Source organism: Canis lupus, chromosome 13 (assembly GCF_003254725.2).
Source record: "Canis lupus dingo isolate Sandy chromosome 13, ASM325472v2, whole genome shotgun sequence".
Taxonomy (NCBI): domain Eukaryota; kingdom Metazoa; phylum Chordata; class Mammalia; order Carnivora; family Canidae; genus Canis; species Canis lupus.
In genome coordinates, this window is record NC_064255.1 from 34,976,926 (window position 1) to 34,992,251 (window position 15,326).

Here is a 15,326-nt window from a genome sequence, read left to right on the forward strand (position 1 = left end):
GAGGGGGACACAGAAGGGTATGAATGTCGGGGACACTCCTGTTGGGACGGGCTCTGTGGTGAGCACTTTACATGTTCCCTTCAACCAGCAGGAAGCTGCAGTTGGCACCATGCAGATGAGGAGCCAGAAGCTGGGAGGACAGTGCAGGGACTCCTCTGGAGCTCCTTCCAACTCCGGCATGCTAGTGCTTCCCCACGGCATGGCAGCTCCAGAAAGGAAAGATGATGTGCTCAAGAATATCGCTACCAGATTGGCAAAAGTCTGAAAGTTTGAAACCCCCTGATGGCAAAGCTATGGGAATAAAGGCATAAGATTCACACTCTGCTACTGGAGAAAGTTCGCTATGAATATGCAGTTTTCTAAGGCGTACAGTTTGGTGGAAAAAAAAAAAAAACAAGATGCAAAACAGCATATACTTTTGTGTAAAAACAAACAAAAGTCTATCTGTTCACTTAGTTTCAGAGAGAAATTCTGAAATATGTAGAAGGAATGAAGAAGAAAAATGGGCATTTGGGGAGGATGGGCAAGAGGGGAAAACTCGTTTTTTTAAATTTTGAACCATGTGCATATTTTACATATTTCAAATAAAAACTTTAGAAAAAAGTAAACAATACAGTTCTGCTGCTAACATTATGAAACCACGCTGGGAGCAGCTGTAGACCTGAAGCGGTACGGGCGCACAGAGCTCCTAGGTTGAGGCTGATAAAAGTCAATGCGCCTCATCCCACTCAGAAGGCAGAGGAGCTCGACATGCAGGTGGCTGGTGGATTTGGGTTTAACATGCACATCTTCATGTTTTTTCTTTTCCTGATTCTCTCCAGGGGTGTAAAATTAAGACCTCAGAACATGGCATATTACTCCCTCTCACAAAACAAAAACAAAAACAAAAACAAACAAAAAAAACCCCACACCAGATATTTGAGGCAGATCGCACCACAGTGCTTGCAAAATAGAAATAGTGCCTAATGAAGGTGGCCAGGATGAGGAGCTTTGAAATGATTAGAGGAGCAAGTTAGTGTGTGAGTAATTACAAAGTTGCCAAATGGCACTGGGGCTTTGGAAACCATTCCAATAGCATATTTCTGTATTAATTTGCTTTCGGACGTGAGCCATAAAATTATACAGCTGAGCTAATAAAGCTAATTACCTGCATGCACACCCCTTCCCTTTCAGCCCCATAAGCCACCAAAAAACAGTCTGGTGTCTGAGCCGAAACACACAAATGCAAAGCCGGCTGACCAGTCGGTTAGGCAGCTGCCTTCATCTCTCGTTATTACAGGCAAGACTGCAACATCCCATAATGAAGGCGGAGGTGGCAGCGGCTACTATTTCTTAAATACACAGACCTTGGCATTTGGGGCAAGAGATTGATAAATGATAATGGAGGCTATAATCCCCATCATTGCTTCTATTAGAACATTTCCAAAGGGCTTCCCAGAGAGGCTCTTTAGTAAGTGTATAATATATATCTTTTCAATTTAATATTATGTTTAAATTAAGACTTTAGAACCTGATGGGTATAAGGTAGGGACTGTGATTTCTATTCAATTTTTTTTTTTTTTTAACTTGGGCGCATGGTGAAAATAAGCAAGCTGACACATCCATGACCCTGAAGCCCATGTTCTGGACCAACTTTCTGACAGTTTGCTGTAAACGTATCAATTCTTCATAGGACACCTGGGCATGGACCCATGACCTCCACCTGACAGGCAAGGATTTTTCTGTGCACAGGGCCCGGGTCAAGCCACGGCCTCGAAGCTGCAGGTAGGTGGTGGTGGGGTCAGCCTGGCACCCAGCTTGGAGCTGCACCAGCCCCCTCCCTGCAGCCCCAGGGGGGACCCGCTGGGCACCCAGCTTGGAGCTGCACCAGCCCCCTCCCTGCAGCCCCAGGGGGAGGACCTGCTGGGCACCCAGCTTGGAGCTGCACCAGCCCTCCCTGCAGTCCCAGGGGGGACCCGCTGGGCACCCAGCTTGGAGCTGCACCAGTCCCCTCCCTGCAGTCCAAGGGGGGACCTGCTGGGCACCCAGCTTGAAGCTGCACCAGTCCCCTCCCTGCAGGCCCAGGGGGGACCCGCTGGGCACCCAGCTTGGAGCTTCACCAGCCCCCCTCCCCCCCCTGCAGCCCCATGGGAAAAACCTGGTGGGAACTCTCCGTGGTGCTGAAAAAGCTCTCTCCCTTTACAACCCTTTCTAGTCACCAGAGACACAGCAATCGCATCTCCAAGCAGTCAGTAGGTCACTGTCCCGAGATTCTGCTCCTGTCCCTCATGAGGAGAGGGACGGTAACTCTGCAATAGGGCTGTGGAACTCCTATTGGTGTGCACTCAGGTTTTGCAGGTCTCCTGGTCCACAACACATGCAATGATGAACCCATGTGCCTAAACCAAAAGAGAATACAAGCTCCCAGCTCAGGTTAGCACAACTCTCATTCTACCTCTGGGGCCTCCCCTAGGCAGCATCTAACTCCCCAGAAAGGAATAACAAATTCTCTTTATGGGGCCTCCATGCTTGCCACTCCTACCTCAGAGACACAGCTGAGTTACCTGGAGTCACTCTCTTTCACTCACTCCTCCTACTGGTCACAAATCCTTGGAGGTGGTGAGCCATGAGGCCTGGGGTCCAAGACTGGCCCTTGCTCAGTGTGAACTTTTTCTGCTCTCCCCTCTCCAAAGCGGCAAGGACAAAGAGCAGCCATGCCTTCCCAACTATTTAGCTGAATTCAGTGCATTGTTTATGGGTGTTAGCCCCAGGAGAATAAGTGAAGTCCCTGGTCACAACCACTGTGCCTGGCTCAGGGCAGGTGCTGCTCTTTCCTGAGCATGTATTATGTGTTAGTTACCTACAGATCATCTCATAAGGACCCACAGCCCTTAAAACAATGTCAGGTCAATGAGACTTCTAAGCAGTGCACTTGGGAGTCGAAGAACCGAATGTGAACCTCACACTCCCCCTTCTTACCTGTGTGCCTGTGGAAAAGGGGTGCCCCCCCTTCCTGCTCCCCTGGCTGTGATGGCTGCACCTTGCACGTGTCTATCCTGCACTGGCCACAGGCATCTTTCCCTGTGTGCATCCCCAACCCAGTGTGTGATCTTGACTCATACCGAGTATCTGTGAACACCTACTATGTGTATTGTACTAGCTACTAGGGATGGAAGGCCAATAAAGAGGAGAGCCTTCCTACTTTTAAGGAGCCCCGTCTTTTATGCAAGAGCTATATATTATTCATCATTACTAATTAAACTTACTATTTGTGCACAGCCTTTTTATTTACAACATTCTCATGTACACTCAGTTAATATTCTATGCATCTTGGGAACCATGAATGTTTGCTTCCAAATCTTTGAAAAACAGCTAGGTGCATGGAAAAATGCAGAAAGCTAATAAAATACCCTCCTGCTCATCTTCCACTAGACCATCAGCAGTGAAATATTTGGTAATATATTGCAATTTGAAGACACGGAGCTGTTTGTGAGACCTTGTCTTTATTCACATGACTGAAGTTTACCACGAACTCGTCTTATATTTTAAGAAAAAGAAAACAATCGCTCAAACAACTCTTCCCTGGGCGAACCTGTAAGCCCAGGGGGTAACCAGCCTCTCCTCTGAGCCCACAGGCCTGGGTTCCGTCAGCCTCACCGCTCACAGGAGAAAGCAGCACCATAATTTGAACCCTTGGTCATTATCCACAGCAACTGAGAGAGCTGGAAAGCTATCACACGAGAGCAGCAGACAGTGGCTTCTCGGCTGGCCGCTAGGTGAGTGTCCCCAAGGGGGCGGGGCTGCACCTCGGGAGTCCCCCCCAGGAAATGGGCTGTTTGCACGCCACGTACCAGATATGGAGGAAATACAGGTGCAGGGACTTAACCCAGCCCCACTTCAGCTCCAATAAATTAGCAGATTGTCATAAATAGAAATTATACTAATGGAAAGACTGCTTTAAGTGATTAATGAGCCTCTTTCCCGTGACTGTGTTTTCCGATCTGTGCCGTGAACTTTGAGAATGCTGATGTGGGCTGCTCTCATCTCGGGAGGGGTGCCTGCATCTCGGCTCAGCTCCCTGGGGTCAGAGACCCAACTGGACAGAAAATGCCACACAGCACAGTGAGCTGCCAAGGGACAGTCTGCAACAGCTCACCTCTGCACATCCTGTTGGGCTGAGGGAGGAGCAGGAGAAACGGAGAACATCCTGTGGGGGGAGGGGGCAGCCCCAACCAGCAGAGTGCCCGAGGAATGCTGCAACCTCATTCAGCTTTCTCTGGGAAATGGGGGTAACACAGAGGCCTTGGCAGAGACCAGATGCTCCTCTGCTGTCCCCAGCACAGAGCCACGTGCACCAACTCCTAAGCCAGACGGCTGGGTGCCAATCTCAGCTCTGCCACTCACTGGCTGGTGACCTGAGACAGGTCAGAGAATCTCACTGGGTCTCAGTTTCCTCATTTGCGGAATGTGCATAAAACTACTTCCTAGGGGTTTTTGTGAAAATTAAGTGAACCAATCCACATAAATCACTCAGAACAGTACCTGGCGCTTAGTAGTTGCTAGATGGGCGTTAGCGGTAATCTCCTGAATCTCTTATGTGGATATGCACACGCACAGTCATTGTCACATCAAAAGCACACAGGAGGTATACCCGCTGAACGCGTGCCCAAGCACACAGACTGCGCATATCCATTTGTGTGATGCTCATACGCACACCACGCCACATGCACACACCGCACAATCCCCCCACCCCCCACATCACACACATACCCCACAGTGCATACACACGCAGACACTACACACTCTCACGCACAGATCTGAAACAGTGCTTTGCATGCTAGGGAAGCCCTTCCCCCCTCTCAGGAGCCAAGCCTGCAATCTATGCTGGATGCCAAACCCTGATTCCTTTCAAAGTAGTTTTAAGATGTGCATGGCTACTATGGCTGGACCTGGGGGAGACAGCAACCAAATCTCTGTCCTTCTTACCTTACTCCCTCCGTGCACCACAGGCCAAAGAGCCAGGGCAACTGCACGGCATCGGTGGTCAGGTACCACACTTCTCTTTGGCTGGCAATGTTGCTCCACTGTGAGATGAAAGGCCTCCGAGCCAAGTGATTACCAACAGCTCTAGAAGCTAAACTCCCTAAAGGCAGACACAAAATGCAACTCTGCATTTCACTTAAGATGATCAAGAAATCAGCTGTACTGATGACAGGAGCTGTTTGTATTAAATTCATTTAAATTAAACCGTTTCTCCTAACATGACTACTAGAAAAACATAGTGTACTGTGTTTTAAAGGGATCTTGTTTTAAGAGTTTGTTTTTCCAGGGGACAGGAAGGCATGGCTCCATTAAGCAGCATCCCTGAGAATAAACCACAAGCCAGTTAGGAAGGATCAAGGGTGAGCTGAGGCAATCCACTACACACACACAGCTTAATCTCTGCCCCTGCTTTGAGAGAGAGGAGGGGTCGGCTGAAGGCACATTCTCCTCCCTGGGAAGAAAGCAATCTAGAAAACTGAGAAGCGAGGTATAGCAGTGTCCCGGGCCAGCTGTCCCAGTCAGGACAGACCAAACTGAGGACATTGTGCCTATAGTGTCGTAGGCTTGTGATTGTGAAACTCCAGCAAAAACCAGTGACAAATGTCATAGCCGTGGAGCTTCTTGGGTTCACAGAGGATGACTGGTGTTTGCAAGGCCAAACACAGACACCGCTCAGCAATACACAGCTTGCTCCCGGACGCATAGCCCTGCACTCAGAACAGCTACCCTGCTCCATGTCCTTCCACTGTCCAATCACTTGCATTTAAATGACCTCTGCATGCTGCAAAGATATTCCATCGCCCGCTCTGGGATGTCAGTCTGTAGGTATCTAAAACCCGGGCTGCAGTTGGGCTCCTGGAGCCTCTACCCGGCCCTCAAAGCAGCCAGATGGTTACAAATGGTCTCCAGGCAGAACAGAGGAGACACGTGCTTATCAGACCACCTGGCGGAGACGCTGCCCAGATGGTCTGGGTCGTTCGCCTTTATGGGGATCAGCTGAACTGTGCACCCAGCTCTTGCCATGAAACCTATACGGGGTTGGATTCTGATATGTCAGCAAGTATCTCACCAACCCCTGAAATGCTCTTTGGAGGGAGATTTGCAACAAAAACAATGAAAATGAGAACGTGAGATGACACTGAGCTTGTTCCACGCTTATCCTTCATCTGTTTCCACCACAGATTGTCTGTGCATGGCTGCCCTCTGGAAAAGGAGCCAGGCTTCCAATAAGACTAATCTTGTTCATTAAGGCTCCTTTCACATATTCACCAGAGCACTCAGCATAGGGCACGTAAGCTGTTAACGTTTCAGTCTGCTCCATCGAGGAGATGGAAGCTATGCATTCACCAAATGGCTTTAATACCTACACGCTGGAGATTCCACAGGGCACTGGTACCAGGAAAAGAACACGTTCTATCAGGGCAGGGTCCACACCTGATTTTGCTCACCTCGGAGGTCCCCGGTGCCTAGCACAAGCCCAGCACACAGGAGGTCATCCATAAGTAGCTGCGAAAGGAGTAGGACACAGCATGGCTTCAAGAACAGTGTAGCCTGGAAGTGGACAGTGAACTTGGGAAAGAAATGAGCTTTCCTGGAGTTGGTAAGGGCTGTAACAAACCAGGGCGAGGCATGGAGTGCTGCAGGAGTCCAAGGGAAGGGGCAGCTCCGGCCGGGCCAGAAGGGAGAGGCAGAGGTCAGCCATAGAACGGGCTCCTTGTGCGACAGGACGTGTGAGCTCAGCCATCAGGGACGAGGGAGACTTGATCAAACACTGGTGGGGTCTCCTCTCCTAAATGACAAATGGAAAGTGGAAGCAGACATGGTCCATCTCCAACCACCTCAGAACCAGCTACTTTGAGGGGTTCTTAGAACTACAATCCTGGACCGTTTGTGGCAGGTCCAATCGGAGGTGGAAGAGAAGACACGGGGGAGGCTGACCCACTGCCTCTGTGCGGGACGAGCCTCCCCTGAGGCCAGGTCACAGGGGCAGCACGGGTTCTCACAGCAGCAACGGGGGCTCACGTTACAGACACCTACTAGGGTCAGGAGCTAGGATTACACCTGGGCCGTGGGACTCACTCCAAGTAGTCAGTATGAAAAGAACACAAGTTTTAGGATCCTGGATGTTACCTCAGGTGAGTTATTTAACTTCCAAAATGTACGTAATTTTTCAAAACCAAGTGTATCTATTTAGCAAGTTTGGGATAAGAAAAACACGAATATTCTGGTTGATACCTGGCAGGTGATCAAAAGGGCAAAGAGGATTATTGGAACTAACCCTAGCAGCAAACTGGAACAGGTGTTCTCCCCTTGGCTGAACAGATGAGGACACGGGCCCCTCAGGCCACAGCCTCCCCACAGGGACGTTGGAAGCGGCAGAGAGCTGGGCCTTCTGACCCCAGGCTCAGGCCCCGCAGTGCAGCATCCTTGGTCCCGTCCTAAAGCCAAACATAGGCACTTCCTGGAGTACGTGTGGAAGGCTATTACCTGCTACCAACAAAGTCGGGTATATTAAGGTTTCCCAAGTTCAGCAAAGACCACCTGATCGCGGTAGCTGGCAGCTAGGAAGGTGGAAAGGACACTGCCAGGCAGCGGAAAGCAAGGGTGTGTTCATCCCAGCAGCATCAACGTCGGTCACATGTCACATGTGCCTGGCTCTCAGGCCATATGCCACCTGTGCAGGTGACTCTCCCAACCCTAGAAACTGCACAGTTGTTACACATGAGCTGGTTCCTCACGACAAAGAGGGAAAGTCCCTATAAATACAACCAGGCTCAAGCTGCCATGAAGGAAGAGGTAATATAGAAGAGCTTCATACAGATTTTTGAGTATGGCGGGGAGGGAAGGAAGGAGGGAGGCCCAACTACCAGCACAGCCCAAGAGGCCCCTCGATCCGGCCACCTCTCCGGTCTGCAAGCTAGGTCCGCAGTCACAGGGGTCTATGCAGGTCTCTGCTGCGTTCAGGCTCTGGAATGTGCCAGCAGGAAGGCTCCTGCCTCAGCCCTCCCAGGCTGCACTTCAGGTGCCCACCTCTGTGTCTGCTCCTCCCCCCAGACTGCAGGCATCTCCAGGGCCCAGCACGAGCACAACAGAATGGCCAGCTCGTTAACCAGGCAAACAGTGGGGCTGGAGGTCCTGGCATCTCCTGACTGCTTATCTGGCCCCTGCAGACACGATGTGGACAGGGGTGCTTGTGTCTATTGCAAGACCCACAATTTCCACCAAAACACGTCTGTCCAGCCTTACTTGCCACATATGGACCATTTTTACTACTGTAGATGAGTGTCAAATTAGGCTCAAATTTCTGTATAAAGTCTAAATATTGAGAAAATATTACCAAAATGCATGATAAAATTATTAGCCAATTCAGTCTTTGGTCGTTCCATCTGCTTGAATCCAGGTTTATAATAGTGAAAGTCTGCTATTCATCCCATGCCAGATGTCATTGCCAGATGAGAGACAGAGAGAGAGAGAGAGGTGTCCTGAATGTTCTTTCTCTTTAATCGAATCCGCCTATAGAGACAGTCTCTCAAAAACCTCCAATCAGTACATCTAGGAGACAGATGTGCCTGGCACATGGTAGACTTTAGTAAATATTTGTTGCATGAATTATGAAGCCAATACAAAACACGGGGATGCCAACCTCTTAAAGGAGGCAAAGCTAAGAGAAACCCAAAGATACTTTTGGCACGTTTTCGGCCACTGTTTTCTGAGAGCGTAAACACCGTGGCGGTCAGCATCAGCCCATTAGCAGGCAGCACATGGCGGCCTAGGGCTGCTGGCCCGGAGCATGGCTAACGGGCTTTGGCTAGGTGCCCGTGCCCCCGCTTCACCCGGGTGACCCCGAGAGGCAGTTGTCCTCTCATCTCTGAGACGGGGAGGCAGAGGCATCCAGGGAGTCGGTAAGACTGTGGTGAACGAGCTGGGCCAGGCCAGGGGCGGCACCCGGGAAGTGGCAGGTGTGACTTCAGGAGGTGCTGCCGTGGGTCAGGCACCGGGGCGGCAGGGGCGCAAACCCCCCACTTTGAGGCTTCCTGTTTTTATGAGACCCCCATAGGGGGACAGATGCCTTCCTGCTTGGCCCCGTCCTCCACGGGGCTGAGGCAGACTCATTCACAACCAGGCCTCCTGGCTCTGCACAAAGCCCCCCGTGGGAAGCAACAGCCCTGAGGCTCAGGAGCAGGGCATCTCCTACCTCACATGGAGACTTGCACATCCCGAGTTTGCAGAACCTTTCCATCCCAAGTCCCTTCACCCCTAGCTTCAGCATCGTGACCATAGACACCAGGACAGGAGAGCCATGTGCCTTCTGCTGCCCCCCTACAGGACACAGGTCCTTTCCTCCATCTTCCCTGAGGACAGGGCTGGGAACGGGGCTGTGCCTGCAGCTCCACCCGGGCAGCCGGCCTCACCACTCCCTGGCTGGGCTCACAGGGCACTCAGCTCACCTCTTCCCAGTGGAGCCAGAGCACCAGTCAGGGGCGGGAGGAGTGAAGGAGCTGGTGGGCCTGGTGCGCAGCGTGAACGCTGCTTCCTTCTGGGCTCCATCAGTCTGCTCGTTCCACCAGCAGGCACAACCCTGTGCGGAGCTCTGGGGTGGGGAGGACGGGGAGAGGGAGGACCCCAGCCATCCCTCCCCTTCATGTCCCTCTGCCTTAACTCCACGACACACTGCTGCGGCGTGGAGTCCCCCACACTTGGTCCTTAGCGTCTGGTTCCCAAAGCCTCCTAGTCATGTGAGAAATGCTTATTTTGTCCCAGCAACTTGGGGATGGGAGGTCCACCAGCCCCAGATTTTCTTGAGTGTGCACTAAGGAACATGCCTCCAACTCCTGGAAACTGCCACCTGCAGACTGAGGATCTTTCCAGAATCTAGGGACAAGGTCTAGAATGACCTGAGACCACACAGCACACGTCGACCACCCTACAGAATCCACCTGTCAAGGTGCCTGAGACATCCACATCTGAGCTGCCTCTTCCTGGGGAATGTTCCGAGTGAGCCATCCTCTTACACCCTGGGGCCGCTGGGGCATCCCCCACCCCAAAAAGTCCCTCTGACGTCACCCCTTCTGTGAAGCCTTCCCTGACTGCCCTGTGCCCACAGCTTCCTCCTCTGAACCTCACGGACTCAACGGGATGCACTGAACCTTCAGCTGGCACAGCCACCCCCCAGGAGGCTGTGAAGCCCCGTGGAGGCCCCCTCCTTCCTGCTCAGACTCTCGGTGCCTTGCTGAATGCCCGAGCCAGAGCAGGTGCTCTGTGAGACAGCTGCGCAAACACGTGCAAGCCCCTGGGACTCTCTGGCATGACGTCAAGCCCAGAGCAGGGCCGGTCCCACCAGGGCGCTCTCGCATAGCACTTCCCTGCCCTAAACACCCCTGGCCCATTCTGAATGGCATCTTCATGCCTCCGTAAGCTGTGCAATCTGATTTCGGCTTCCCGGACAGCCATGCCCTGTGCTGAGCTGGTGAGTCTGGGACGCTCCTCACGCCTGGGGAGGACAGGCAGGCATGAGGATGTGTCACGAACATAAACCTCGACGCTGGCTAGGAGCCTGTGATCCAAGACACTTCAGGGAGGCGGCCTTTCCTCACCCTGAATCCATACCTGGTTGCTGAAGCCCCGGGAGCGGAAAGGGGCTAGGAGAGGACGGCCGTGGTCCCTGTCTCCCTGGCAAGACCTTTCTGAGCTCTGCGAGCCTAACACCCCATATGCCGTGGGCTGTCCACCCGCCAGGTGGTGAAGCCCCCTGGGGCCCCCGTCAGTGGGCCGAAGCCCTGCGCAGGGTGCACCAAGGGCCAGGGTGGCCGCCACGAAAAGGATATGATTCTCCAGTGGACATCCAGCTTGCTGTCGATCTCCAGGCCGCGGGCTTCCTGCCTCTCTTCCTCCAGCTGCTGCGGATTTGCAAACTGTCCCTTCTCCCCAGGGGATTCTGGGAAACTCTCAAAGTTGAACTTGTCCACTTGGATGGCCATTCTAAGAGAAGGGGGAAACAGCAGAGAATTAATCAGCAGGGCAGTGTCTTCTGCTGGCTGTTGGAGAAGCTGCACGTGCCAGCGTGAGGCCGTATAATGAATCATCGTCAGTAATTCATAACGGGTTCACTCCAAGAAGAGGAAATAATAGACTCCCAGGGCAGCACTGGCCTCGGAGCTGGTTCAACACACAGTCTAGAGCTGGAGACACAGCCAGAGATCCCAACCTCAGAGAAGACTCACCCACCCTCAGAGAAAATGACATTTCTGGACCAGGATGAGGCAGACAGGACACAAAGTGGAAAAGGGGAGTGGACTAGAGTCATTTAACCCTGGGGACCCCAAATGCCCCCTCAGCAGCACCTGTCCTGTCACCTCCTGCTTCACCCTTGGCCGCATGTCTCACTCCCACCCATCCCCTCCCGGCCCCCGCACCCAGAACCTTGTACGTGACACCCTCCCCTTGAGGTTCCTGCTCAACTATCACATCCTCTACGAAACCTCCCCGCCTGCTGGCTGTATCCAGCCCTCTCCACCTTCCGGCAGCTTCCAGAACACACCAGCTCTTCCTACCTTAGCCTTAGCGCCCACTGCTCCCCTGAGGCTCCGTTCTGGAGGCTGGAGCTTTAGGAAGGTCCCCCGCTTCTCTTCACCCCAGCTCCGTAACACCATGAATCTCTGCCACGGTGTGTATCGTAAACACCGTAAACACCTGTTTGTGGGCTTCAGTGTCTGGATTCTACTAGAATGGAGCTCCCTGGGGGTGGACGTGTGCATGGCCGCATCACGGCTTCCTGGGCCTGGATAACGCCTGGCAGGCCACAGCAACGCAGCCAACAACTCCCTAAACAAACGAACAAGTGACCTGGAGGCCAATGCTCACCTCTGCCCCCATCTCGCAGCTGCCTCACCTCTGTACCTGGTCCTTGTTCCACTGCGCCCCCTGACCCTATGGGACCTGGCCTGAGGACAGCCCACAGCACACGGGTGCTCTGATCGGCTGCTCACAGCGGCCTCCACTCCCTACCGTGACCCTCACGTCGGCAGAGGCTATCTCACTGCTGCTTGAAACCCTGCTTCTTGGCACAGAAGCGAGCATACAGGAGGTACTTGGTAAAGGTGTGGCACATGGATGGATGAAACGAGAGGGAGGAGGTTGCTTCCAGCGAGGCGCCCAAAATTCTGCCTCTGACCGAAACACAGAGAGTCAGTGAGTCAGAGGATCGGAGCGGACGTGCTGCATCATCGCAGACTGCCTCGGCCCAAACCTTCAGCCAAGCCCCGCATGCTCTAAGGGGCCTTTGGGGCCGTTCCCTGGAATAAGCAGGAGGGACTGCTGTTCAGTGCAGGGGGTATGTGTAGAAGGCTGACCCCCCACGGGGAGATCCTGAGAACCCTGGCAGCTGGAGGAAGCTCTTGAGTGGCCAATAAACACAGGGCCTTCACCGGGAGGTGATCGGAGCTCCGCTGCCCTGGAGAATGAGAGCCTCATATGTCCGCAGAGAATACATGGCATTTCGTAGCAAGAACTCTGTCTGAAAGCTACAGTGGCTCTCCTTTCTGACTCAAAAAGTAGATAGGCTTCCTGAAAAAGGTGGGAAAATAGCAAAAAAGCATAAAAAAGAAAAATAGGATTCAGTCCTACACTCTAATTATGATACCTTACTTCTAGAATCTTTTTCTAAGTATCTGTATTTAAATGTAGTTTATGAGTATATATACCTGTAAGCAACCATATGCCTCGCTTTATTCATGTGCACACACGTAAATATATGCTTACACTACGCTACACCTTGTTTTACTTTCAGAGCACTCTGACCACTTTCACATCACCAAAAATCAGTCTGCAGGATGTCCTGCCACGCGGCCATGCCACGCTTACTTAACAATCTCCCTACTTTCAGACTCTCAGGTATTTTCCAATTTTAAAAAAATTACATCTGTATCTTTGGGGTAAATCCCCAGCAGTGCAAAGATACAGATGCAATGAAATGCCGGGACACCTGCACCCCAATGTTCACAGCAGCAATGTCCACAATAGCCACACTATGGAAGGAGCCTCGGTGTCCATTGAAAGACGAATGGATAAAGAAGCTGTGGTCTCTGTATACAATGGAATATTCCTCAGCCATTAGAAACGACAAATACCCACCATTTGCTTCAACGTGGATGGAACTGGAGGGTATTATGCTGAGTGAAGTAAGTCAATCAGAGAAGGACAAACATATGGTCTCATTCATTTGGGGAATATAAAAAATAGTGAAAGGGAATAAAGGGGAAAGGAGAAAAAATGAGTGGGAAATATCAGGGAGGAAGACAGAACATGAGAGACTCCTAACTCTGGGAAACGAACTAGGGGTGGTGGAAGGGGAGGAGGGCGGGGGGTGGGGGTGACTGGGTGACGGGCACTGAGGGGGGCACTTGACGAGATGAGCATTGGGTGTTATTCGATATGTTGGCAAATTGAACACCAATAAAAAATAAATTTATAAAAAAAAATTACTCCTGACAAAAATCCTAAACATCTTTGTGCTTTAATTTCCCGCCTGCACTTGTGCTGTGTGTGGAGCCTGTGTCCAGGAGCAGGGACTGAGTCCAGGGCAGGGAAAGGTCAAGGCTGGCAGGTGGAGTGCGAGCTCCTTCTCAGAGAGGCTCTCACCGAGGCGCGTGCCCCGGGCAGGAGGGTGCTGCCCATGCCCTGCGCCCCTGCCAAGACTGGCCATGATGGATTTTCAGAGGCAAAATGCTACCTCACTGATGTTTTAATTGGCAGGTTAGAATTGCTCCTGAGATTGAACATTCTTTCAGAAGCTTCATTAGCCATTTTTGGTACATACTTTGCTTCTCCTGCGAGGTGTCTGTGTGTGCAAGAGGGCGTCGGATTTCCCACTCAGCCCCGGCTCTGCCCACGCCCCTGCTCAAAGGGGGCTGAAGCAAACGAGTGCTCTCTTCAAGCAAAAGGTCAGAATGTTCCCTAGGTTTCACTAAAAAGGCCAAATTCAGTTCATCACTTGATAGATAACCCAAAACAACTAATAACCTTCATCTTTGAAACGGGTTTGGAAACACTCCGGAGACCAGGCTCTTCCTGTTGAACACGGAAGGAGAGAAACCACCCGGGACTCCGCATCCTCAGGGTCGGGACACACACCAGACACTCTGGCCGCTGGGGTGAGATGTGTGTGATTTTCTGAAGGGCTTTTTTTTTTTTTTTTTTTTTTTTAACAATTTCTGATCATGTAAGCATCAGACCCTATCACCTCCATAGGGACCCAATCCCTTGATGAAATTATAGTCAGGTGTGCCCACAGAACAGAAGGGGAAGGAAACACAACACGTAATGGACGCTTGCTATGCGCCACACCTGGTGCTGAGAACTTCATACAAACATTCATCTGATCTTACAGCAAGCCTAAGGATCAGCGTGGTTCGCTCTCTTACACACGTGATGAGCTCTGTGAGCTTCAGCCACTGCCCCACATCAGGAGCCTGCCACGCAGACCCAGCGCTACTGTTTTTGTTTTCGGCTTCATCTGGCTCCCTCTTGCTCAGAGAGACCATCTAAAGGGAAGTCATCTTTTGCTCATGCTGTGTGCAGAGCTGGCATGGGATGCAGACCCAAGGACAGCAAAGCCCACTGCCACGTGAACAAAATACCCCTCCAAAAATTGCCTGTGACATGCAATGCTGGTGAGCGTCCTGAAGGCAGCATCGCTCCTGTCCCACAGATGGTAATGCTGAGGTACAAGAAGCTGAGTAACCCACTGGGGTCACCCAGCTCAAAATCCTAGAACCAGAATACCAAGTCCGGGGGCCAAGGGTTATTTCCCCAAGTCACAGGGAGTACCACTGGCCTTGACAGCTCTATGTGGTCTCAGAGCACAGCCCCTAGGCATCACCATCCCCTCCGTCATCCTCCCTTCTAGGACGAGGAAGACAACATGTGGCTGGTAACCTGTTCTCCTAGAGCTGAGTCTTGATGCATGAACTCTCTGCCTGCTGAGACCTGCTGCATTACGTGAAGCGGCACGGAGAACCAGCACCATCGGAGGGGACCTCTGCCTCGGTGTCTGGGCAGGTGCCCTTGCTCTGAGTCCAGCTATGTAACTGGCTTCAGCCATCATGGCTTTAGGCTGTTGCTCTCATCAGGAAGCCATGTAGATGGGGGACAGCTCTGAGGATGGGAGCAACTGGGGAGATGTGCACGGAAGCACCAAGGTGGCTGCAGGTAGAGGAGAGACAGCCCTGGGTTCAGAGCATGACCTTGAAACGCAGTTGGTGGTACCTAGAGGGATGGCTGAGGGCTCCCACGTTCTCATGCAGGCA

At 52.1% G+C, this 15,326-nt stretch overlaps 1 protein-coding gene across 2 annotated transcripts in view; it reads right to left on the minus strand.

Moving 5' to 3' along the window:
- Nucleotides 1–15,326, minus strand: part of TRAPPC9 (trafficking protein particle complex subunit 9) — a 543,982-nt gene that overhangs the window by 113,346 nt on the left and 415,310 nt on the right. Inside the window, exon 20 of one of the 2 annotated variants that reach the window (XM_025450136.3) lies at nucleotides 10,848–11,001. In XM_025450136.3, the coding sequence (XP_025305921.1) occupies nucleotides 10,848–11,001 (154 nt within the window). Of the gene's footprint in view, nucleotides 1–10,706; nucleotides 11,002–15,326 lie in introns of those variants that run through there. The other variant, XM_049092784.1, reaches the window with a different exon arrangement.